This window comes from Trematosphaeria pertusa, assembly GCF_010094035.1.
Source record: "Trematosphaeria pertusa strain CBS 122368 unplaced genomic scaffold BU26scaffold_1, whole genome shotgun sequence".
Taxonomy (NCBI): Eukaryota; Fungi; Ascomycota; class Dothideomycetes; order Pleosporales; family Trematosphaeriaceae; genus Trematosphaeria; species Trematosphaeria pertusa.
Window position 1 is genome coordinate 4,849,560 of NW_022987212.1, and position 23,670 is coordinate 4,873,229.

The following is a 23,670-nucleotide window of genomic DNA, read 5'->3' on the forward strand; positions in this document are numbered from 1 at the left end:
GAAGAGAGTGTGACCCCCGAGAGCACTCCATCAAAGTTCAACTTGGCACAATTCCCATTGCTGGAACGGCGAACCCAAGATGCGGAGCTGTCTTCAGCGGATGATTTCTTTGTCTTGTCTCACCTTTGTACCCTTGCGAGACGCCGCCCCATTGTGTCCTGTTTTTCTTTATGTGCCCTATAACCTATACCTATTCCCGTGCCCTTTCTTTGCCGCTGCTCTTCACAATGCTCCGTTTCATCATGCCCATCTTTTCAACGACATATATTTCTTTCCTATTGCTCGTATACCATCTTATTACAAAAGTCTCGTCCTTCTTGATTAGTCTCATTTCCTGCCCCGAAAACACCTCGGCAGTCAATTTTAACGCAAAGGCATTCTTGTTTCGAATACCGCTTCGTCAAAATGGAGAAGGATCGCATGCTCATGAGTCAACGGCAACTGGAAAGGGAGTTCAGAAGAGTGAAACTTCTTGGAGAAGGCACGGAAGGTAAAGTCAGCTTGTGGCGCCATAAATGGAAAGAAGAGCACATCGCGGTCAAGCAACCTGCGAGGGGAACCGATTTCCATCGCAATATGTTGAAACAGGAGCTGAAGAATCTGAAGATGGTGGGCACACATCCCAATGTGGTCAGCTTGCTAGGCTGGGATGACTATTATGCACCAATCCCGCCAGGAATCTTTCTCGACTACTGTCAGCTTGGGGATCTGCTCGAATACCAAAATCTTCTTGTAGACGCAGGTCATTATGTGCCAGAGGAATCCATATGGAAATTTCTCGTCGACATGAGCCGGGGGCTCGATTACCTTCACAACCACCTTGCGGTGCCTTATATCCACGGCGACCTGAAACCATCCAATATCCTCGTTGCAAGGCCGCCGGGCTGCCGGAACGACGAAGTCCCTCTGCTACCAATCTTCAAACTCGCTGACATATCGCGTCTCGTACCCTACATTCCAGGACAAGGGCCCAATCACATGTTCTTCGGCACCCCAGAATATGGGCCTCCATTCTCGGAGAGGAGAGCTGTCGCGCCCGCGGTAGACATCTATGCTATAGGAGCGACTGTCCAGCACTTGGCTCTCGGCTGCTACCCTACCCAAGACCGCAAGGCTTTTATTCGGGAGGTCATGTTGCAAGGAATGGACGCGCCACACGAAAAGGACCTGAATCACATTAAATGGCGCAATCTCATACCCGTGGTCTATCGCCCAATAAATGCTGCTGCGGAGGAGCAGCGTACTAAATATAAGCTGCAGCATCCGAATCCTCCGTACAGCGATGTATTGAATGACTGGTACAGCATGTGTCTCGAGCATGAAAAGCATCGGCGTATATCCGCGGATATCCTCACGGATTGGTTCGTTCCTCTTGCCGAAGGACAGATCGAGGTGCTTGCTGCAAAGCGTGAGCGCGACAGGGCTGCTGACATCGCGCGGAAGCTCAGAGAGACCGCTACGAGAGCTAAAGGCGGAGCAGAGAAGTCCTCCATGCCTCAAAGAAGTAGTGGCTTCTTCATTGACTGCGGAACTGTTCGACCGCCTGCTCGTCCACCTGCTCCGTCCTACCAGGACAACCGAATGAATCTCTCATTTGATTCGGGCTCTGATGTTCCTGGAGAGAATACTCGCGCTCGAGATCGTCAGATGAAGGTTCAAATTAGGGTGAGGAATCGGTCCGAGTCGAATGAGTTTCAAAACCTTAAGGATCTCGAGAAACAGTATCTCGAGGGTAAAGTTAAAGGTAAGCAACGAAGACGCTAGAGTACCTTCATGATCTTGGACACGACACCCTCGTTGGACTCCTCAAAAAGCGCTTCTGTTTCTCTCTACTCCTGCTTGCCCATGCGTCATTCTGCAGCGGACTTCATAACGACGACGAAATGTGTAACGCATTATCTGTTCTCAGCTCACTTCATTCTCATTTCCTATAATCGAGACCAAGCTCATCTTCCGCTTGTTTTCTTGCTTCCATCTATACTGCGCCCAGCCACGACGTCGTGTTCCGCTTCTCGGCCTTCTCGGTCCTAACCCCTGCATCCCCGAGCCCACGCCAAATCCTCCGGACATTTCATCTCATCTCCGCCCACCTTTCTCGCCACTAGGCAACAGCCATCACATCTTACGCGTCGGCCCAAAATCGCATCACAAATCTCGCCGGACATGGCATCGGAAATGGCGGATGCAAACAATTAGCCCGCGCACGGGCCACCGTCGAACGGTGAGTAAGACCTGTCGGAGCGGCGCTAATGCCGACTCGGGGCGGTTTTATGCATGGCGTAGCGCTGAAACGGGGGTGAGGTGGAGTTTGTCTGGAGGATTCGTGCGTGGGCGGTCGTGTGGTGTGGTGTGGGATGTCCGCTTGTACGATGAGGGGTATATATGCAGCTGCAGGGTACGGCGGCGATTGCTGAACTGCACTGCACTGCACTGCACTGCATCGACTTGAACGCCTGCTACCCCTCTTCGCTGGCCCAACTTCGTTTTAAAGGTGTCTCTCGGAAAGCAAGAAAGAGATAGGAGTTAGGGAAGGAAAGATGTCGACGACGTACATTACGGTGCACGATCTGCTTCGCATCACATACACGTACGAAGCACAAGCGATCGAAGCGCATGCTGAAGCGAGGAGTCGATCGAGTTCGCAGGCTTCAGTCTGTTCAGTAAGCGCCCCTCCGCTTCATCTTAGGTCCCTTGACACAGGTTCTAACCTAACACAGACTCCTGATCTCTGCTCCTCCAACTCCTCATCGCCAGTACCAGCGTCCAACAGGAATCTCGATTTCGCGACGCTGGAAACGGACTTTACGCCCATGTTCGCGCGGAAGAAGAGGGACAGCGGCGTCTTGATGACATGAGCTCGCTAACCGCCGAACTTCGAAGCTAGGCCACGCTTGTTAGGTGTGACCGGAAACAATCACCATCTCCACACTCCACTTCACTCCACTCCACTATTCGGCGTTTCCACCAGTTGAGGCGACCTCTGCCCGCTTCGGCTCGGGCCTGAGAAGAAGAGAATGAAGACACTCCGCTCTATATTCGATTCAGAGACGGGAAGAAGAGTTAGGGACAAAAGGGGGGGGCGCGGAATAGCAGAGCTGCGTCGTTTGGGACAGGAAAACGGCGTGAGAAGTGAAGAAGCGGAGACGAGAATGGAGTACGTGAGGCCGAAAAAGATAGTTGCGTGTTAGAAAGCAAGAGTTGGAGCGGAGTTATGGGTATAGGGTTGAAGATTGAATAGGCCTTCCTAGGGAATAATCAAACCAATGACTGGAATACCCTCTTGAATCTGATAGTATCCACCACTGAAACGCCATAAACCATCGAGGGTGATCTTGGGGAACGACCATCTCGTCCAATTGGATGGATTCCTTTCCGCCCCCAATTGCCTTCGAGGCTGCAGATCTTGTTCTGGACCAATTGACTACTCGTACGAATGCGCATCGAGGCGTCCCCTCCGACATATCACTGGTCACAATACCAAGCAGCATCCAATTAGCCGCTGCCATGCTGACCTGCAGACAGAGTCTCGTCTGGATTCGGATAGCACGTTCTGCACTACAATCCTTCAGCCTCGTCCCTTCGAGAGTTACTTTATCAGCCTTCTCGCGTCGCGAACCTTCTTATCTTTTCTTCCTCTCAGTCCTTCTCACATAGTTGCTCGTTAAGACTCTACACAACGATGGAGCTCCTCCTTTTCTTTAGCGGCTACTTCGCTGTAGCATACGCAGGATGTACGTATATATCGCAGTCGCAACCATTCGCGTCGTCTCAGCCTCGCGGACAACGTGCTGCTCAATGGCCGCCGGCACGCAAGGCTGAGGCTTGTCTTGCTGTGGTTTCGCTCTCTCTTTTGTCTTCCTTTTATATCTCTGCTAATATTTCCGCGTACCGGCAGGCTACTGGCCCAATGGCACCGACCGGAACGCCGTCATCGGCCGAGAAGCGTACCGGCCCTGCTCGAGCACCGCCGCACACAGCATGTGCTGCCGGACAAGCGACACAGGGCCGGATACCTGCCGCGACGACGGGCTATGCGACAATGCTGCCAGAGACGCCATTTGGCGCGAGTCATGCACGGACATAACGTGGCAGAGCGACTCGTGTCTGAAGTTGTGCGTGAGCGGAACGTGTAAGCTGTCTTTCTAGTCGGCCGTTGTGAGGGCGGATGGATGGCGCTGATGCGGAGCACAGATTCGTCGAGTGGAGGATTGATTGACGCTGCCGGGAACGATGTGATCGTCACGCCGTGTGATGATGGGAGCTTTTGCTGCGGAGATAGCGTTACGGGACCACCGTGCTGCGACGCGGGGGAGGGCTTTTGGCTCCTGAACGGCGAGGTGTTCAGCACAAAGCCAACTAGTACCGTATCTTCGACTGCGACGTCCTCAGCCTCAACGGTTGCATCCGCTCTTACTACCGACCCTTCGTCAACCGCTTCATCGACGTCCTCGCCATCCGCGGCGCCGTCCAAATCGAGAGACTACACCGGCGTGATCGCGGGAAGTGTAGTTGGGGGCATTGCGGCGCTAGCGTTGCTGATAACGGTGCTTTGGTGGTTGTCGTGGAAGAAGAAGAAAACGGCTTCGAGTGGGCAGCAAGCCAATGTTGGACAATACGGCGCCGGCGCATATCAGACGGGCTATGAGCCGTATAAGTATGAGCAGCAGAACGTGCAGGCGAGCACGGTATATCATCCCACTACGGCGAATTCGGCGCCGTCTCCTCATGCAAGACAAGAGTTGGGGTGAGCGGGGTCGAGTAGCTCTTCAGTAGCCGTAATTTGATTCTCCTTATTGCTTGGTGAAGCCTTCTCGGTCGGTGTACATTCAGTCGATTTTTTCCCTTTGCACGTCCTGAAATACCACAGCCAGCCGGCCAGAAACTCGAGGGTAGCTGCTGCGTAGGTTCTGATGCTCCCGAAACAGCTGCACATGGTCGCTGAAAGATCCAATGCGGTGAAGCTGGTTGGGGGCCTTCTGCCAGGATTTTGCGCAGGCGGAGGGAGAGGTAGAGGCCGCCTTAGATCTGGGTGGGGAAAGCAGATATAGCCCTCAGTAAGGAGGCAGACGGGGTAGGCACAGCGCGCTGATGAGAGCCAGGCTGAGTGGAACGAAGCCAGACGGGAGTGCGGTTGACTCGAGGAGATCAATGTGGTTTGCTAGTGAGTCCGAGGTTGCGCTTCACTAGTGCTGTTGTGGTCGTGATCGAGTATGAGATTTCGTCTCGCTCCGCCCTCCTCCCCACACCACTACCACCCCGACAGCAACCAACAGCGGCTTCAGTTTATTGAAGTCCTAGAAGCTCCCTTCAGCAGCTTTTGGCCATCTCCTGAATGGTACCCGCTCTGCTCCCCTGACCTCGAGAATGGTGGGCTGCGGAGTCGACCTCCGCGCCACTATAGTCATCGACGAGAGCCACGTTACCCAGCCTCTGCTAGCTCAAGGTCTCGTTGAGCAGGCGCAAGAGGTATTGGAGATCCTCTCCTCCCTCGCATAGCGCCTTCGGCGAGCAAGGGGTCCTCTCGAGCGGGGCCGACGCGAACTCGGCGGCAGCGGCGAGCAAACCGCATCCAGCAAAGCCTAAACCTGTCTCTCGCCCTGCAGCAGAATCCGTTAGCATTGGAAACACCCTTGGCACCGGTATTTTGACATCTACTTACTCAGACGAGGGCTCAGACATCTTATGACCACGTCGACGCCGGCGGCATCGACTCTCGTAATCCGCTCCGCAAGCGCGACAACTCTCGCAACACCGCACCTACAGCAGGCTAGCCATCTACGTAGAGCATGGCCGCTATGCCCAGGAATCGGGGTTTGTCCGCAATGGACGTCTTCGTATGAATAGCTTCTCAATCGATGTCGACCGTACGTGTCTTCCGGGGCCGTCCTGCCTTCGGGAAATACGCTAGGGCTAAGTCGGTGTGAATATCCTAGCTGAACAGGGCAACGACGAACCATGTCGAACCACGAGGAGGTTGAGAGCAGCTTCCGACTCGGCCTCAGAACCTGAAAGCGCGGCGGCATGCAAGTCCTATTTCTTCAAAAGAGCAGGGCTGTAACAAGTGGAACCACAATGGACTGGGAGCTTGACGAGGTCTTCACAAACCAACTCGCAGTCTCTCTAGCATGAGCGGACTCGAGAGACAAGCCGGGACCGAAGGACCTACGGATCCGTGGGAGCTTCCGCTCATTACCTAGCTAGAGACTCGATACAGAGAAGGAAGGGGGGCTAGACTTCACGACTCAGGTCGCCGTGGATCCCAGGAGAAAAGGAAAACGGCTCCATTAACAGATTGCTGGCGTTCTCGACCCAGGCGGGATACTACAGCCGATGCCGTCACAAAGCGGCGGCTATTGCCTCCAAAGACAGGATGATCCTACGGCGCTGTATGATGAGAGAGGTCGACGAGAAGCCACCATCGTACCGTGGACTCACCGGCTTCTTGGAATCAGACATCCAAATTCGAAGTTTTGGAACCATATCGAATATTAACGGCCCTCTGGAGATTTAGGTCGATGCTGGCCCAGAGACAATCTCATGTCGATTCTTAAACCGGATGCCTTATCCGGAACGCGTTGCAACAGGACGAGCTCTAGTCCGGTCGTGATGATACGAAACGGCGCTTGGCCATCGCCAGCCCCCGTCCACGCCAGAAAACCCAGGATGATTGGCTGTGTAGCCCAGCGAGACAGAGTTCCTCCCTCAACTCCGGTAACGATGGGGATGTGTTCCCGGATCTGATCCCCTTCGGCTTTTATATCCGGTCTACCGTTTGTCGGTCACTTCAATTCATTACCGACAATGTCCGACTCTTTCTCATCGCTCACCAGACCATCGTAGCCCCGGAAAGCTTCTGCGAATCCCATGCTCTACCTCGGTGGTAGTATATCCCTAGCCCAGCTTCACGGTGTCCTAGAAATCTGGAGCATTGCCCTGAAGTTCGAAGGACCGTTCCCGAACGGGGCCACGCTGTCAACCGGACAGGCTTGTTGACAAGTACGCCCGTCAACACCACGACATCCATGTCTTCGGGCTCGACTCCTCCCATCATCGCCATTTCTGCTCCGTCTTCATGGCTCCATATCCTTGTGGAAAGGTTCACGTCCCCGGACTTGCCACGTCATGTGACAGGGTATGAGTGAGGTCTGGGTCGGAGTGAGCGTCCTTTTCGTCTTCTGTAGCACCCCAGCTGTGGCCAGCTCAACGACGAGTAATCCAGGCCCTGTATCACGGACAACAAAACGCTGCTCTTCTTGTCCCGCGCAATGGACACAACCCCGTAGTGGTTCCTCCAGTAGCATGATAAGACGACCGCTCTGAAGTTTTCAGGCCCGGGATGTCGAGACGCCCGGCCGCGCTGGAGGTCGCGAGGTGGTGCTAGCAAGATCGAAGCGGCGAGGTGCTCTATTCTGACATATGCGCCGGTTCATCCCGTCCCAGGAGAGGTATGACTCCTTCCTATTTTATGGTGTCCTTGTTCCGCGTCGAAGCGCATGTAACGCCTTCATAGGATCTCCGGACTCGCGCATTGCTACCTCATGCTATATCATTCGGAATGCTCCTGGCCGATGGCCTTCCCGTTGTTCTTTCTCATAGGCCTCGAGAAAAGATCAATCGCGCCCCGCGGGGAACCCGACGAAAGTACCGCATAGGTCGGTATCGTGAGATATCCTCTTCGGCGTCACTTGGACCAGCGCGTGGGGCGTGTAGCGGTGCGTCAGATTCCCGAAATAGTCGGCGCAGGCGTGGATGCTTCAGTATGAAGCGTTAGGGAAGACAGACGTTGTCGGCGCTCCGGAAATCCTGGACGCCGATATTGGTGTCCACCTTGTATGAGCATATGGTCGAACCGGAGTCACCGCCGGTCAAACTCGACAGAGGGTTATGAAAGCCGTGCGCGCCTAAAATCGATGAGAACTGGGGCCAAAGCCTGAGCTCTTCATGTTCAAAGTAATGGCCATCCCGTCCATCTGAAGCGGAGGACATGCTGGAGGTCCTCGCTCGCGCCGCTTCGTCTATCCGCTGCGGGACTCAATGCCTCGCCGGTTTCCGCGGCACCGGAGGCTGGAGTAACAGTCCTGTGAGTTGCTGTTAAGAGCATCGGAAACCGTGATTGCTCATTCGCGGAGAGTCTGAGGTCGTGCCGCGAGGGTCGTCTCGCCTTTCGCCGTCGGTATATATGCTATTCGGAGTCAGCTCTCTTTGCATGCCGTTAGGCGCATCGACTTACCCTGAGATCGCTTTCCGCAAGCAGGCTTGCTAGCTGCGCAGACGGGGAGAGGTAAATGGTATTGTCGACGTGCTCGTGGTCGAGATGGGCGTGTCGACACCGAACGCAGTTGCACCGGTGCCGCTGCCTATGATGCGATACGCGGTCGCCCATGGCGTCTCGTAAGGATACGGGAGCATCTATTGCAAATCAAGAGCCTCCTGCCGGCGGGTAGTGTTCTAAGCCGTGTCGGAGAAGTTGTCGCGGTGGTCGTGAAAGAGCGACGGCCTGTACGGAAAGTCTGCGTCAACGCCGCTCCGACCTCGCCCGCGCATCGATTCAGGCAGATCATGGTCAGCGCTGTTGCTATCATCAGTGCAAGTGGGAGAGCTACCTCAGTTGTATGCCGTGCTTGCGTAAGCGGCGGTCGTGGTGGAAGTACAAACAAGTTGACGGGATGCTCTGGCGTGCTCTAAGTTAGCCCGCCGGGCTATCGAAAAGCGGCCGAAACGACTCACCTGGGCGCAAGAAAGCAAACAGACGGAAGCCTTCGGATAACTCTTCCTCATCTGCGCCTATCTAGGGTACCTAGAGTTCCGAAGGCTCATCGTGCAAACCCCTTCGTCACGACGCCAAGGTGTAGTCATAGGCTGGCTCACATTTCACTTCCACATGCTCAAAGACACGCACACTGGGTCCGACCAAGAACTGTCTCACAAAAGGGAGTGTCAGTATGATTGGGAAATCTTGATATCATTATTCATTCATGGCTCGTCTGTCATGAGTCGTTGGCTAGAAGACTCTCGCCGGGAGAAAGGTTCTCCAGCATCCATAAGCCGGGGCATCAAAGCCGTGCAATCGTTCAGCCGATATGCAAAGTCTATATCCATCGGGAACCGCCTTATCCTCAACCGTCGGGGCCTCCAAAGAAGTGTTCAGTCGCTCGCTCAAAAGCCGAAGCAAGAGACCTAAGTTCTTGAGAGTGATCGTGTGCCACGTCTCACGGCTTCGCGTACTTCTCGGTCCATTCCTTGGCCGTGGCGATGGCCTTGTTCTGATCCTCCTTCCATTGCTGAGCGACGTCGTTGGCGAGCGGGTCGTCCGGGTTCGGCGCGCCAAGGAGGGCCTGGATGGAGAGAAGAATCGTGCGGATTTGCAAGGCTGGAGACCAGTTGCCTGGATGGGTCAGCGGAGGCTGCGCGTCATTAGGGTCGCTGAACTCACTCTTAAGGACGTCCAGGCAGATGCGGCCCAGACGATCGATGTTGGGGTGGTAGATCTTGGTGAGGAACCGGACCTTTGGCGGAGCCATGGGATAGTCTTCGGGGAGGAAGAGCTCTGCCTTGAAGACGCCGCCTATGGAGGTCAGTTCACGTCGCGTTTGCATCATTACCGCGGAGTGCACCTACCCTCGTACGGGCTCTGAGAGGGGCCGAAGATCACGACGTCGAAGTGGCGGAGATTCTCCTCGTGGGGAATCGCAGAGATGCCTTGTACCCTGGATGGCAGCACTGTCAGTTGTCTGTGGGACATGGTTGCGCACCGGCTTACTCACGGCTCCGCCATCAACCGCTCCGTCTCCTTGATGATCCGCTTTGGAAGAGCCATCGGGGGGCTTGGTGGTGCCGAGGTTGAGATGATTGTTTGATCGCTATCGGAATCGTCCTCTGAGGAGCTCCAGGAAAAGCGGGACACTGGTGGTGGTGGGAAGGAGGACCGAATGACCGGGTCCTGGATGTGGTCGAGCTTTCCAAGCCACTCCCACACACGGGCCACCGAGAGGGCGATTGCCGCTTCCCAGTCGTAATCATCGGCTGCGTCAGCCATTGTTACGGCGCTGTGGGTATGTGATTGCCGGAAGCAGCAAGGGGGCGCTTGTCAGCAAATGCCACTGGCTCGCTTCCAGTCACTGGGGCGGTCTTGGCGACCCCTAGCCCGCGCCCGTGCTTATTCCTTACGCCGCCCCGGCTTTCAATACTTGTCGCCGCAACCACCGCCTCGACGTCCTCACGTGCATCACCACCAGCATGGCAGCGGCGGGCAGCGCTGCCCAGCACGTGGGGCCGGGCTCCCCTTTCGAGAGCCCGACCTTCGAGACAGATGCGACCATCCAGATCGAGGGCGGCTATACCGCCGCCTCGATCTCGCCGAGTGGCCGAGACGCGGTGCTCGCAGGGTAAGTCCTCCCGTTGGCGTCTACAGAACCCAAGAGTCTCAGGGCCGAATAGCTGGCATCTGGCATCTGGCATCTGGCAATCAATCCGCTATCGCTAACCGTGCGCAGCAAAAAGGGCCTCGTCATCGTCGACTTGGACAATCCGTATGAGCTGCCCCGCTTCATACAGTACTCCACCCAGTTTGAGGTCGCCGATGTCCAGTGCTCGCCCTTCGCCATCCGTGCTGAATGGGTCGCGTCGACAAACAACAACAAGGCTCTCATCTTCAACCTGAATATGAAGACGGACGCCACAGAGGCGCCAATCCAGTACACTCTTGAAGGCCACGACCGACAGATCACAGACATCAACTTCTCTGCCCACCACCCCGATATGCTGGCTACGTGTGCTCTCGACACGCGCGTCTGCACCTGGGACTTGCGTACACCAAACGTTGCTACTAGGCTTGCACTGCCATCGGTGCGGCAGCGTTCAACTCACACTTTCGCCGACTTCGAAGCAGGCGCTACCCAAGTCAAATGGAATAGGCAGAATTCCAACACTCTTGCTTCTTCCCATGACCGTTATGTGCAAGTCTGGGATGTTCGCCACGGCGCACGCCCGGTCACCACTATCCATGCCCACTTCAACAAGGTATATGGCATCGACTGGCATCGATCACATCCGACGAGGATCCTCACATGTTCACTGGACAAGACGATCAAGCAGTGGGATCAAGCTGGAGCTGCAGAGACCGTGAGACAGCCTAGCCACACGATCTACCATGGCTTTCCGCTCCTGCGTGCCCGCCACACTCCGTTTCCAAACGGGATTGTCGCAATGCCCCAAGTGGTTGGCGCTCCGTTAGCGCTGTACAAGCAGCCGGCAGACAACACCTTTCGACCCATTACTTCAGGCTCTCCGGACCACGTCTTTCGTACAGATGCAATCGAGACACGTCTGCATGAGTTTCTCTGGCGCTCACGAGGCAGTACCGACAACGGTATCGACAATCGCGATTTCCAGTTGGTGACGTGGGGAGCCGACCACCGCCTCCGCCTGCATAGTGTCACGCCCGGCATCTTAGAGCAAGCAGTTGGCTTCAGGAAAGGCAGTCGAGTAACTGAAGCCCCGAGTACGACCCGAAGGGGAGCTCGATACATCTCGTTCCGCGATGGTCCGCAAGTTCTCCCGGAAGCGGACCTAGAAGAAGAACCACCTCAGCAGGGGAACCTCGCCGCACTGTTCAAAAACGCCGTCTTCAAAAATCAGAAACATATGCAGATGCAGACGGGCTTGAGCTCTCTGTTCAAGGCAGAGCCAAAGAGAGTCACCATGTCGGCCCACAAGGTGCGGAGCAGTCCAGCTCAACGCATTATGACCCAGGTTACATGGATGCATAACGTGAACGTGACCAAGCGAACGTTCGATGGCGACGGCAAGCTCATTGACGAAAAGTACGAAGCAGGCCACAGCTTGGCTGGCGAAATCAAGCGTGCGGACTTGAAATTTCCGAACGTAGCCTTTGACACCGCAGAGCTCCGCTTTCGTCAAGTGGTAGTTGCGTTCAAGGCCCCTTGGGGAGAAAGCTACTATCCCGACCCCAATAGTCAGACGCCGGCTAGGAAACTAGCATTTCTCCGCGTCAAGATTACATTTCCGGAGTACTATCCCGGCGTAGAACAGGAGCTCAACGACGAAGGTGAAGTGATTAACCAGCAGGCCCATCCGCTCCGCATAGCTTTCGAGAAGACGACTGCCGCCATCGCACCGGCAATGCTTGACCATCTGGAGACCGCCATGGAGGCCATTGCGGAGGCGTACGCAGTGCGCGCCCGAGAGGCCTTGGAAGCCGTGCTTTCCTATGCGTTGGGCGACCGGAGCTTGGAAGACGCCCTCAACATGGCCAAGGAGTACGACGGACGCGTTCCAAAAGCCAAGCCGAAAACGGATGCGCCAGATCCGGAGCCGGACCTCGGACAGTCTACAGATCAGAAGAGCTCTAGTGAGGAGGAGGATGATTCGGACTCTGGTGAATTCACTAATGATCTTATGCACTCCTCACATTCAAATGCTAACATTCCCCTTCCTGTACAGACCACGATAAGATTTTCCAGTCTTGGATCCCTCGTCTGCGTAAGGCTGGCTCAGAAACCGGTGACGAGCTCTACTGGTCTGATGACTGATCTGATACGGCTACCCCGGCATCTCCGGCAGAATCCATCAAAGGACGACATATTTGAAGCTTTCGGCCGAATTGTCGCTATCCATGACTCGGAATCTCCGGCGTCTTCTGTGGTATCTTGGGAATCATCTTCGTCACCTTCATCATCTTCCGGTTCCGATCAAGAGACCGATATCCGATTTGGGAATTTCCTGCCCCCGTTACCCTGGCAAAAACCGCCCCGGTTGCATAGCAAAGCTTCTCTTCCGTCCTCGACTGACGCTGCGCACCTGAACAAGAAAAGGTCTATTGTGTCTATCCTGGATTCCGTGGTTGCTCAGTTCATCCCTAGCAAGCGAGTCTTGGCGGAGGGGTACTTGGTTTTTGGCGATGGGCCGGCGGTTTGTTTGCATAATTCAGAGGTTGCGAGGAGGAATGGGTTTGATGACTTGGCGGACATCTGGCAGCTTTGCAGACTAATCCTGAATAACGAGGTACCCCTCGAAATCCTACCCCAACAACACAGGCGAGAACAGGTTTTGGTGCTTGCCCGCCGAGCACTGGTAAGAATCAAGCGCAAGGACAGCGGCCTGGACCTCCAGTTTGACGAGGCGGAGACCGTGACAAACCCGAAGCTGAGAGGGAGAGTGAAGTGGGGCCACAATCCCGTCGTTACCTGGCTGATTCCCGCTCTGTTTGATCACTTTGAGCGCTTGGCCGACACCCAGATGCTTGCTATGCTGTCGTGTGTATTTTCGGAACCTGCTGCCCGTGAAGGAGTGACTACCACCATGGCCAAGACGAAACATCCGCACCTTTCTATGGAAGCTCCGGCCTTCTCCCTCGACTACTTCGCCTCTGCCGACGCCGCATGGAGCCTGTTCAAACCTACCCTTTCTATTCCGTCCACCCCCGCCCATTCAAGATACGCTACGCCTGTGAATAATGAGTTTGGTTGGCATCGCCTTTCAAGACATCTTGATACGTATGGGTCGCATGGTTCGTCGAATGGCCCTTGGGGAAGTGATACGCTGCCGTCTGAACCAGTAACCCCTTACTCTACAGGCAACACGCCGCCGACCCTCTCACGCGCTCCCACCCTTCGCTCCGCAACAGCCAGCCATACGCCGTATTCTACGAGTCCTGAAATGTCACATACCGCCGTCAAGAAGACGTCCTCGGGGAATTTTGCCAGTGCCATCGCTACGATCTCCAACAAGTTTATGTCATCCTCGCCGCCCGTTAAATCTCGCACTGATGACCTCTCGACATCTGCACCCACTAGCGGTGTCACATGGGGGACGACAACTTTCTATAGTAGTGGTAGTAATGAACGTGGTCTTGGTGTAGCCCCGCGGTCGAAGCATGGGAAGAGGGCTAGCTTTGGGCAGGCAGACCGTACCATCATCGATTACATTTCCGACTCGGATTCCGAATATAATGACATAGGGGTCACGTTCGACGGCGGTTCGGAGTATACAGCTCCTCTTACACTGGGCACAGAGGATGGGGATGACGGCTCAAGGATCAGAGTCACACTCAAGAATCAGGACAAGTTCGATGACGAGGCGTGTGTGAGCGCACCGCTGCTGGACATGTCAAAGGAGTGGCTGTACCGCGCATGGAGGGAACAATACGCCGAGATACTGGGCTGCTGGGGTCTTGTCAGCAAGAGGGCGGAGGTGCTTAAGTTCAACGGGCTCGTGTCATATTTCCCGTTCGAGGATGTATCAAGAGGCGGCGGGTCAAAAGCAGGATCTATGCATCTCGCGCTCAAGAAAGAAGGCCATGACAGGGTCGAGTCAGAGCTGACGGTGCAACCTATCTCGCGGGCTTCCACTCTAGCACCCCCGGCTGCTACCGCTGCACAATTCAAACGGTCCCCAATCGCTTCTCCGCGACACTTTGCCCTCAACCCCGAAGCCGTAGAGTTCAAGCCAAGTAGCTCCTTTATGCTATTGGACGAGGTTCCTGCACCACCGGCAGACGTCTTCATTCCCGCAGAGCAATACCTGCGCCTATCCATTCCGACACCGGCGCCCTCTAACGATCCGTTCACAGATGGCGCAGGAGAAAGCAAGCTCTCGCCGTATACACACCTACGACCCCGCCCATCCCTCTCGCGCGCTACATCCAACATCTCGGGCCATTCGGCCTCAAGCCGACTCCAGGACACTACTGCCTCTTCTCCCAAGAAAGGGAAGAGTGAGCCCATCTATAGCTGCAGCATATGCTGGATCCGCGTCTCAGGACGGTTCTACCTCTGTCCCGCATGCGGTCACGTCGCTCACTTCGACTGCATGGACGACGAACTGGGCATGGACGAAGGCGAGTGCGTAGTCGGCTGTGGTTGTGGCTGTGGCTTCGAAGACGACTACGAGCATGGCAGTATCGTAGAGTACGTCGAGGGTGTGAGGGGCTGGGAGGAACGAGGCGGATGGCTGCCAGAAGTGGAGTTTGAAGAGGAGGCTAGTACGAAGGGTAGCAGGATGACTCTTGCGCAGGATATGGAGTATAAGGAAGAGGTTAGGAGGTGGGATGAGCAGGGGAAAGAGGGGAAAGAAGACGGGAGGAGAGGGGAGAAGAAGGGCAAGGGCAAGAGGAAGGCGAGGGTTACGGGGAAGAGTTACTATTGACCAGAAGGTCTCAGGGGAGAGTCGGTTGTATGGTGAGGAAGTGGGATGGATGTGGCTGCATTTCCCACACCTCGACTTGCGGACGGACCTGGATGGAGCCGGACCACACGACGCAAAACGACCGGCTCGTATAACAGGAGGCACCCGATCATCGCCAACAAACTTCCAGCCAGCTTTACATACCGGATACGGGCCTCTCGTCCGACTTCAATACCACAATTCTTCGGACCTTATCGCCATTTATTCAGCATACTGCTGTTCCAACAGCGATTTCTACATCCATATCCTAGATTCGAAATACGCGTTTACTTCGACATCACCATCTATTTCGATATCATACCATACTATCGTCGGTTACCCAGCAAACTCGTATTTCAACATCCGGCATCGACCGGCTTATCGATCCGAAACCAACACGCCCCTACATCCATCCACCGCCACCCAGCCATCTCGTCTATCACTGTACGACTCCTCTGACACATACTTCAATTTCCGGCATACCATAATCGGCCATGTATTTCCCTCGTATCTTTCTATTGTCGGATCCTCCTTCGAGCACTGTCGTACGATACGTGTAATATCCGGGGCACACATATTTCTGCAGACCGGTCGGTCACTGCATATCGGCTCATCATCTATTCCGCATTTATGGGTGTTTTCCTCCTCAACGGTTATAGGGCTCTTCAATTATACCCTGTACAACAAATATATCGGCATCTGTACGGCTATAGGAGTCTTAGTTATGCGCATCTTCAGCATGTTTTCTATGTAGTGTTTAACTTACTCGAGGTGGTGGGTGTATGCTAGTCAAATTTAAGAGTCGTTTTCAATCTCTCAGCTGGTCAATGTGCACGGTGAACAGGTCTGAGCGGAATGAATTGCCCATGTTCTGGCCACAGCTAGATAGCTAGGTAGCTATATGGGGGAACAAGAATACTCATGTAACTCTGTACGAATAACAAAATTCATAAATATTGCGTGAGCGGCGTACTCATCTCTTCTACATCACTATCTCTCTGCAAAATCCCTCAAAAGCAGTAGTACATAATACGAAGCGCAGAAGGTGATACGCAAATCTACCCAAACACGCATCCACGTCACCACTTCCGACTGCAAACCCGCCAGCCCTGTACTACCTGCCAGTGAACAGCAACTTCCCGGCATCTCCGCAAAGCAAGCGTGCCTGAAGTCAGCATCCCATCCCATCTACGCATACACCACGCCCCCCTGGGCCCCCACACTCCCCGACCTCACGCCCTCCACCGCATGCACAACATCGCTCTTGCGCTCGCCCACGCCCCTGAAACTCTTCCTTCCGCGCACCAGCCAATCCACCGCCATAATACTCGTAACGACGGCATACACAGCGCTCACATAGTTCATATTGCCCGCTTTCACCGGTTTCGCGTAGGGGAAGCTGTACATGACGAGCGTGAAGAGGGTCCAGGCGAGCAGCACGCAGTTTGCGACCAGGCCGACGGGGCCGAGGAAGAAGGGGCCTGGTTTGAGATTGCTACGGCCTTTGAGGAGTAGGCAGATGACGGGGATGGAGTAGCTGATGTAGAGGAGGACGATGCAGGCTGTTATCATGCTGGGGGTGTGGATTAGCGATGTGGCGAGGTCGAGGGGGAAGGGGAAGGGAAGGAGGGAGCGCTTACGAGTTGAACGCTGTGAGGGAGGCGAGGTATAAGCAGCCGACGATCGCGACGATGACGCAGCTAGCGAAGTGCGCGATGACGGGTACGTCGAGCGTCGGATGGACCTTGCTGAGCCACTGGTGGCCCGGGAGACCGCGGTCGCGGGCGAAGCTCCAGCACAGTCGGCTCTGCCACGTGTGACTCGCGACCAAGCAGCCCAGCCCCGTCGCAATAATCAGGGCCTCTAGAAAGATGGCCCCGCCCTTATTGTTCAGCGCCTTGTAGAATAGCTCTAGGATGGGCACCAGCGTCGCGCTGCCGACGATGTCCTGGAAGTCGCCCACGATGCTGAAGAACATGGCCATGCTCCAGAACCAGGAGGTGACGAAGCCGATGGCGACGGTGCCCATGATGGCGATGGGGATCATGCGCTCGGGCCGGTGGACTTCTTCTGCCAAGTGGGTTGCGCAGTCGAGGCAGGCGAAGGACCAGTTTGTGTTGACGAGGCCGACGATGAAGGCTATGCCGCCTTGTTCCCAGCCGGTATCTAGCAGTGCGTCAGCATTTGGGCAGGAAAAGCGATGGGGGAGAAGAGAGGGTGGGACGTACTGTTGATAAACGTTGCAAAGACAAATTTGGCGTGTTGATGAGTTGGTGCTACAGCCGGGACGGTGATGAGAATTACGGCGAAGGAGATGAGGGAGGTCCATAGGGTTACTTTGGCGACGGTGGGAAGCGTTTTGCCATAGCAGTTGAAGAAGAAGCAGAAGATGTTGGCCATTTGGTAGGCGACAAAGACGTGCCAGGATTTGATGACGCTGCTATGATTAGCATTGATCTGGACATTAGAAGTGAGAAATTTCTGGACTCTGAGAAAAGCCGTATGAAGTAAAGAGAGGCCTTGTCCGAGCTCGCTTTGGTAGTAGGAGAAGCCTCGCAGTTGAAGGGATTCCGCACAGATTAGAGAACTTCACACCGTCTTTGACGACCAACACAAGGCAGCCACGAGCTCTCTTCTCCAACTCTTTCAACATTGCAAGTCCGAAATCGACTGATGAAAACATACTCACAAATCCGGGTGACTCAACTGATAGCACCCCACCATCGCACTCCCCATCGCCAGGGCGACACTCGCACTCGTAAAAATGCTTCCCCACCACGCAAACCATCCCGTTAAATAACTCGCAAAGTTCGCATATCTCTTGGGAGCCAATTCGTTCGCCCAAAAGTACTGGCCGCCTGCATTGGGCAGTGCTGACGCGAGTTCGCTTAGGGAGATGCCGACGCAGGTGGAGACGAGCGCGATGAGGATGATGCCGTAGATGATGAGAATGGGGCCGCCGGAGTTGATACCGGTTACGAGGGCGGCGGATATCCCTGGGACGGTGCGTTAGTTGAGGATTTGGAGGAGAAGAAGACGGGAGTGCGATCTCGGAAAAAACACTGGAGAGACTTAAAGAAAAGCGGGTAGAGCTAAGAGAGCTGCTCTATATGGGCAATACATACCAAACCAAGAGTTGGTCAGTGAGAAACCAACACCAAGGACAGACCAAACGCTAAAGTTCCGCTGCATATCCTGCGTGTAACCCATCTCAGCCAGCTTCATCGCATCGCGATCGATGCTGGTCATCTCCCCTTTCGCCATATCGACGCTCGACACTGGTGCCAGCGCTTTTTCATCAACGCCTTCCGCCATCTTGAATGAATTTCTCCTTCAGCTAGGAATGCGATACAAAATCGGAGGTTCCAGCTAGCCTCAATAGGCAAAATCTGGGGAAGTCACGCTTGCGACCGCGAACTAGCTTGGCGCGATGCTTGTCGTAGGAAGCCAAGTAAGCAACTGCTGGGAAAAAGAAGCTTGGGAGAGCTCAAGATATGGGTGCAGGAGAGATGACGCGAAGCTTGGTATATACGCAGTTCCCACACAGCACGCCTTCCCGGGGGCCAGGGAGCGGCCTGTCTGATGAACATCGAGATAAGGAGATAGCGAATCAGCACCTCCACGCGAACGCAACCTAGGAAAGTAGATGCGCATCGGGTAGATGATTACGGGCGTGCGTGCGTGCTTGCTTCCCGCACCGATGGCTTCGGTCGAGATCCTCGTCCCAGCAGCAATATAGCTGCCACCGCCGCGCTGTTCCGTACATGAGCGTTGTATGCTCGTGGAGTTGCCGGAATGCCGCTTGCCCTGATATAGAAAGAAGATACAGAGTTTAGAGCGTGCAGCGGGCGGAGCGGTGCGGAGAATCGAGGTTGGCGTGCCAGAAGCTTGGTCCGCATCCCGGTTAGACGTTCTTCGTTTCCAATTCCTCCCTGGTGGACCTTGCCTTGCTCTTCAATCACCAAGTAGTCAAGTACTCCGAGTCATCGAATTCTCTTGACGGAACTGAAATTGTAGAAATACACAAACTGCGCCCCTCAGAGAGTTTGTGCCCTGGACCGAGCACCTCCAGCCTGTCTGCCGGGCGTAATCCTCGAAAAAGCGAAGTGTACACGCATGGCTCCCGTATCCGCGAATAGGACCGGGGTGTGAACGCTCTTCGAGACCGGCCGAACAAACGCCTATCACAATCAACCCTCGACGTAATTCGCGGACGTCAGGTGAGTATCGGATCTGCGAGTAGGAGGTGGGATGGTGGACAAGCCGATGCGCGTTGAGGGGCGTAGCTTAGTGGATAGTAGCGTGATGCTTTCAGTTGTACAGCATCATGTTGTGCTCTTGGATGGCGGCAAGCCGTTTGTGTGCTCGTCGCGACATGGAAGACGCAGTATCTCAAGCTGCAGCGATGGTGGGGGAGAGCGCGAAGCCCTTACACCCTGCGAAAACGTTCTAGTCTGAAGGTCTTTCGCGATGGAATTATCTCATCTAGTTCCCACGAAGATACCATCGAAGGCGCGGCACGTGAATTGCCAGATACGGCAATCAGATCCAGTCGACCCTCCACCGCATCCCAAGATCACCACCGAGCTTCTTCGAATGAATCCACTCCCGCTCCGTCGGCTCTGGGCTTCTGTACGGCGCCAGCACCACAAACCAACGGCATATAAGACTCCCACATCCGCTCTCCAAAGCGGTAGGTCGCTCACTTCCGCGCCGTTCCTCGTAGCACAAAGCACTACTCTCGTGTAACCCACTATCCTGATTCTCATGCTCCACTGTCGCACACCCTGAGCTCGGCAGTCCACTCGGCCCGTATCTCGCAACATCCACGGTGCATAGGGGCACTCGATAGATTGGACATGGCACGCCGTTACATTCGTCTTCCCTGGTGCTGGAGCTTTGTATTCTTGATATCGAGTCCTGTACAGGGGTAGTCCGTCTCGTGTACCTCGCAGTGCCATGGCTCTTCGAGTGCAGTGGAGGTACATTGGCACAGTACACCGTGACATTTGTTTCCCTGGTGCTGAAGTTTTGACGGCCTGATGTCGAGTCTTGTGCCTGTAACTCCCGTAGTCCAGTCCAGTCCATGGCCCTGTCTCATCTACCGGAGGTACCTTGGCTACGGGTACACCGCGAAACTCGTTTCCTGGCGCTGGAGCGCAGCCCGGTTGCGTTGGATCCATGATGAAGTCGAGTCCTATGGCCCGGTAGCACTCTATCGGGTATCTTTTGCTATCCCGGGAGATAAGGCTAAAGTCCGCGTTCGCGAAACGGGATATTGCGCGTTGTACCCAAGGAGCTGCTGTGACACGGGTCGATGCTAGAGTCGCATGCTTGAGAGGTTTCTGCTTTAGAACCAACCTAGCTCTGGTGACTGCGCGAGGGCTTTCATCGAGCTACGCTGGACCAGAAGAAGCTGTCAATACTGGCGAACTGTTTCGGTCGTGTCGCATCTTTTTCATGGTAAGTTTGTTGAGGGAGACAAATGTGGGACGACGACGCGCACTTTCCTGTTCCTATCCGGGGACCATGAGATATGGCAACCGCGACGGAAAGATGATGCCATCACCTGCAAAGCGTCTGATCTGGAAGCGAATCGCACCGTTCCAGACGCGGCTCATCTCGACTCCGTTTGCGTGTAAGCGTCTTGTGCGATAGTCCACCCGATAGGGAAATGGACCCTCGAAAACGGAAGTCTACCCAGCCGGGCCGAAATACTGTGCATATCGCTATCTCATCAACGTCAAGGTCAAGTTTATACGAATTATTGTATTGTGCGGTCCATGCTGCCAGCTGTGAGGGGAATTTTGAAAGTACATAATACTTCATGAACAAGGTGTGACACGGAAAAGGAGGAGATATCGGATGTTGAGAGAGCAGAAGAAAGCCACTAGAAAAGGTGTTGTGATGGGTAAGAAAACAACCACGCCAGTTATCCACATGAAGACGTACAGCCATCCCGTCCTGTCCTGTCCGAAACTGCAGCCTGAGCTTCCAACATTGCACCCTGTCATCATATCGTCCCATGCCTCCATCACCTTCCCCACATGTGCAGACATTTGCGTGCCGAGCACGATACATTGTCTGCAGAGCCGCACCCTTGAATTACTTTCGCCATTAGGAGGGGTATCCATATCCGAGTGATGCGCCGCCGGTTCTGTCTGCTGCAAATCCAAACAGACCGAGTGTATTACATTTAGCTTAGTTTCTGGTCTTGCTGGTAGTGCTGCGCAGGATGGCGGGGCATGCCTCCTTGTGGCATTGGGTACTGCTGTGACGGCTGCTGCTGCTGCAGGTACTGCTGGTAGTGCAGAGCGGCCTCGGGCGTCATGTATGCAGCTTGCGGCATACCGGCGTTGCCGGGCATTCCGCGCGGCTGGCCAGCGGGGACGTGGGCCTGGTTGTCCTCGGGCGAGTCGACCGGGTTGTTGTCGTCGACGCCGTTCGCGTTGTCCCCCGCGGGCTCGGGCGCGTTCAGGCAGGCCTGCGCGTGTTAGTGGTGCATACGAGGGGATTAGCTTGCGCTGTCGCGTACCTGGATGAGGTTCTTGCCTTCGGGCTTCGTGACGAGCGGCTGCAGCTTCGGCGTGGTGAAGGTGTAGACAAGACCGGTCTCGGACACGACGAGCAGCAGCACCTGAGTGCCGGTGAGGACGGATAATTCGTACGCCTGAAGATCAAACGTGTTAGCGAGGAAGGCAGCGCGGGTGTTGTTTCTCATGCGACGGGCGGGTAAAGCGCGAGCGTGGAGGTTAAGACTGGGATGCTGCTTTTTCGCGCAGCGCAACGGCCGACGTCCGACGTACCTTCTTCATGATGCCCGCCTTGCGCTTCGAGAAGGTGATGTGCCGGCGCGACTTGTCCTGGATGAACTTGATCTCGATCTTCCTGCGCTCGCGGCCGGGCTTGTCATCGTCGTCGTCGTCGTCGTCGGCCGCCGGGCGCGGCCGCTTAGTGCCGCGGTTCGCATCGCCGGCGACGAGGGCGCCATTGTTGCCGCTGCCGTCGTCGTGGACGGACGGCGACGCGTTCTGGTCGTGCTCGGTGATTTCGGAGGCCATGGTGGTGGTCGCGATGCAGATTGGTTACGAGTGTTTGGGCTGCGGACCTGCCCTAACTGCTTGCGGGCGGGTGTTCTGTGTGGGGATTTCCTGTTTGGCAGGCGGCGGCGTGGAGTGGATGTGCAGCTCGGTACAGGCGAGTGCAGGGCGCTGCTCTGGCAAGGTTAGGCCAAAAAGAATCGGGGCGGATGAAAGAGGAAAAGGAAGCGCGCTTGGAATGAAAAGAGACAAGTGATTTGGTCGGGGGGCGGCGCTGCCTGGGCCCTTTGTGGAGTGGGCGGACGGGCGAGGAATGCACGGAAAGGCAGGCCGGCCGGCGAGAGGGGCGCTGGGTGCTGGTCGCCGGTCGCACAGGACGGCAGCGAGGGGCGACGGCAGGTGACCTTGGCCAGCTAATAATACTCGGGGGGGCAGGGAGCGGCGGGCGGCTGGGGAGCAGCTTCAAGCGAGCGGGCGAGGGAACGGGAGCAGGAACAGGTACGTACCTTGGGCAGCTTGCGTTTGGATGGGCGCCGTTGCGGTGGAGAGGAGGATGGGCCGAAAGCGTTTAAAGCAGAGCTGCGGCGGGCTGCTTGGGTGCGTGGGTGCTTGGTGCCAGTGGTGCAGGCTTGGCCCCGTTGCGGCAGCGATGGGCGCGCGGGGCGGGCAGGCACGACGGACGGTGGAGTGCGTGGTGCAGGAGTGAGAGAGCTGTCTCAGAGAGGGAAAGCGATGGAGAGATTGGGGAAAGTGAAACGGGCGGAGGGCTGGTATTTTTGCAGCTGCTTTGGTGCTCGACACTGGACGGCCTGCCGGGGGCGGGAGTGCGGTTGGCTGCGCTTGGGGACGTGAGCTCACCACCCTGGCTTCGCTGAATCGCTGATCGGGCGCGCGCCGGCCGCCGCGCTCTCTACAGTGCCCGCGGATGCTGCGCGGTGCGCTGTGGCACGCCCGCTGCTCTGCGCGCCGCGTCGCTGGAGTGCTGCCGCCGCCGACAGCAGCGCGCGCCGTGGTTGTGATGCTCTGCCTCTCAAAGAGGCAATATCGCGCTCCTGTCAGGCTGCTCTAAGCAGCGCGCTTTCCCCAGCCCGGCTGCAGCCACTAGCGCGCACGGGCCCCCGCTGCCGGCCAATGGCGCGCGCGACACCCGGCTAGCTGCTGAGGTCAGCGCGCCGCTAAGAGGAAAGGCGCCCTTGCCGCCTGCTCTCTCCGGCATCGCCTCGGACCCGCCTGCAGCAGCCGACGCCACCAACCCTCACCGCAACGTGCTCAACACCACGCCTCGCAGCGGCCGGCGCCTCACGATGCCGCCGTTGCTCGCATCGCCGGTACCTACGGACTGTGTACACGCACTCCCAGCAAGAGCCGTTTGAACAATGGCCTGCCGTGTTGCGCGGACCGTCGCAACGTGGAAACAATCGAACCACAGCCCCGTCCGCGCCTGTGA

General features: G+C 55.9%; 8 protein-coding genes across 8 annotated transcripts; 4 read left to right on the top strand and 4 right to left on the bottom strand.

The window, feature by feature from the left end:
* Nucleotides 1-471: 471 nt before the first annotated feature.
* Nucleotides 472-1,461, top strand: BU26DRAFT_403289 (kinase-like protein; the record flags this gene model as incomplete). The annotated part of the gene is made up of 1 exon (XM_033822826.1): nucleotides 472-1,461. A coding segment is annotated over one exon (990 nt), but the record flags the coding sequence as incomplete, so codon positions are not given.
* Nucleotides 1,462-3,008: 1,547 nt separating this feature from the next.
* BU26DRAFT_514089 (uncharacterized protein) lies at nucleotides 3,009-3,732 on the bottom strand. Its single transcript, XM_033827759.1, has one exon. The coding sequence runs from the start codon at nucleotides 3,504-3,506 to the stop codon at nucleotides 3,210-3,212; it is 297 nt and encodes a 98-aa protein (XP_033692407.1). The 5' UTR covers nucleotides 3,507-3,732; the 3' UTR covers nucleotides 3,009-3,209.
* On the top strand, nucleotides 3,636-4,288 carry BU26DRAFT_514091 (uncharacterized protein). The gene is made up of 3 exons (XM_033827760.1): nucleotides 3,636-3,731; nucleotides 3,896-4,129; nucleotides 4,192-4,288. Exon 2 carries the CDS (start codon nucleotides 3,908-3,910, stop codon nucleotides 4,082-4,084), a length of 177 nt encoding a protein of 58 aa, XP_033692408.1. The 5' UTR covers nucleotides 3,636-3,731; nucleotides 3,896-3,907; the 3' UTR covers nucleotides 4,085-4,129; nucleotides 4,192-4,288.
* A 3,696-nt stretch (nucleotides 4,289-7,984) lies between these two features.
* Nucleotides 7,985-8,685, top strand: BU26DRAFT_499904 (uncharacterized protein; the record flags this gene model as incomplete). The annotated part of the gene is made up of 2 exons (XM_033826444.1): nucleotides 7,985-8,080; nucleotides 8,272-8,685. 2 exons carry the CDS (start codon nucleotides 7,985-7,987, stop codon nucleotides 8,683-8,685), a joined length of 510 nt encoding a protein of 169 aa, XP_033692409.1.
* A 258-nt stretch (nucleotides 8,686-8,943) lies between these two features.
* BU26DRAFT_446829 (ubiquitin-conjugating enzyme E2 N) lies at nucleotides 8,944-9,875 on the bottom strand. The gene is made up of 4 exons (XM_033824632.1): nucleotides 9,765-9,875; nucleotides 9,619-9,707; nucleotides 9,434-9,565; nucleotides 8,944-9,385 (listed from the first exon to the last, which is right to left on the bottom strand). The coding sequence occupies exons 1-4, from the start codon at nucleotides 9,815-9,817 to the stop codon at nucleotides 9,210-9,212; spliced, it is 450 nt and encodes a 149-aa protein (XP_033692410.1). The 5' UTR covers nucleotides 9,818-9,875; the 3' UTR covers nucleotides 8,944-9,209.
* A 361-nt stretch (nucleotides 9,876-10,236) lies between these two features.
* BU26DRAFT_412418 (uncharacterized protein) lies at nucleotides 10,237-15,165 on the top strand (the record flags this gene model as incomplete). The annotated part of the gene is made up of 2 exons (XM_033822968.1): nucleotides 10,237-10,385; nucleotides 10,494-15,165. The coding sequence occupies 2 exons, from the start codon at nucleotides 10,237-10,239 to the stop codon at nucleotides 15,163-15,165; spliced, it is 4,821 nt and encodes a 1,606-aa protein (XP_033692411.1).
* Nucleotides 15,166-16,371: 1,206 nt separating this feature from the next.
* BU26DRAFT_414916 (choline transport protein-like protein) lies at nucleotides 16,372-18,498 on the bottom strand (the record flags this gene model as incomplete). The annotated part of the gene is made up of 5 exons (XM_033823092.1): nucleotides 16,372-16,756; nucleotides 16,824-17,349; nucleotides 17,412-17,620; nucleotides 17,873-18,179; nucleotides 18,309-18,498. The coding sequence occupies 5 exons, from the start codon at nucleotides 18,496-18,498 to the stop codon at nucleotides 16,372-16,374; spliced, it is 1,617 nt and encodes a 538-aa protein (XP_033692412.1).
* Nucleotides 18,499-21,353: 2,855 nt separating this feature from the next.
* Nucleotides 21,354-22,464, bottom strand: BU26DRAFT_43271 (SRF-TF-domain-containing protein). Its single transcript, XM_033823990.1, has 3 exons — nucleotides 21,990-22,464; nucleotides 21,719-21,853; nucleotides 21,354-21,667 (listed from the first exon to the last, which is right to left on the bottom strand). Exons 1-3 carry the CDS (start codon nucleotides 22,242-22,244, stop codon nucleotides 21,380-21,382), a joined length of 678 nt encoding a protein of 225 aa, XP_033692413.1. The 5' UTR covers nucleotides 22,245-22,464; the 3' UTR covers nucleotides 21,354-21,379.
* Between the last annotated feature and the right edge of the window lie 1,206 nt (nucleotides 22,465-23,670).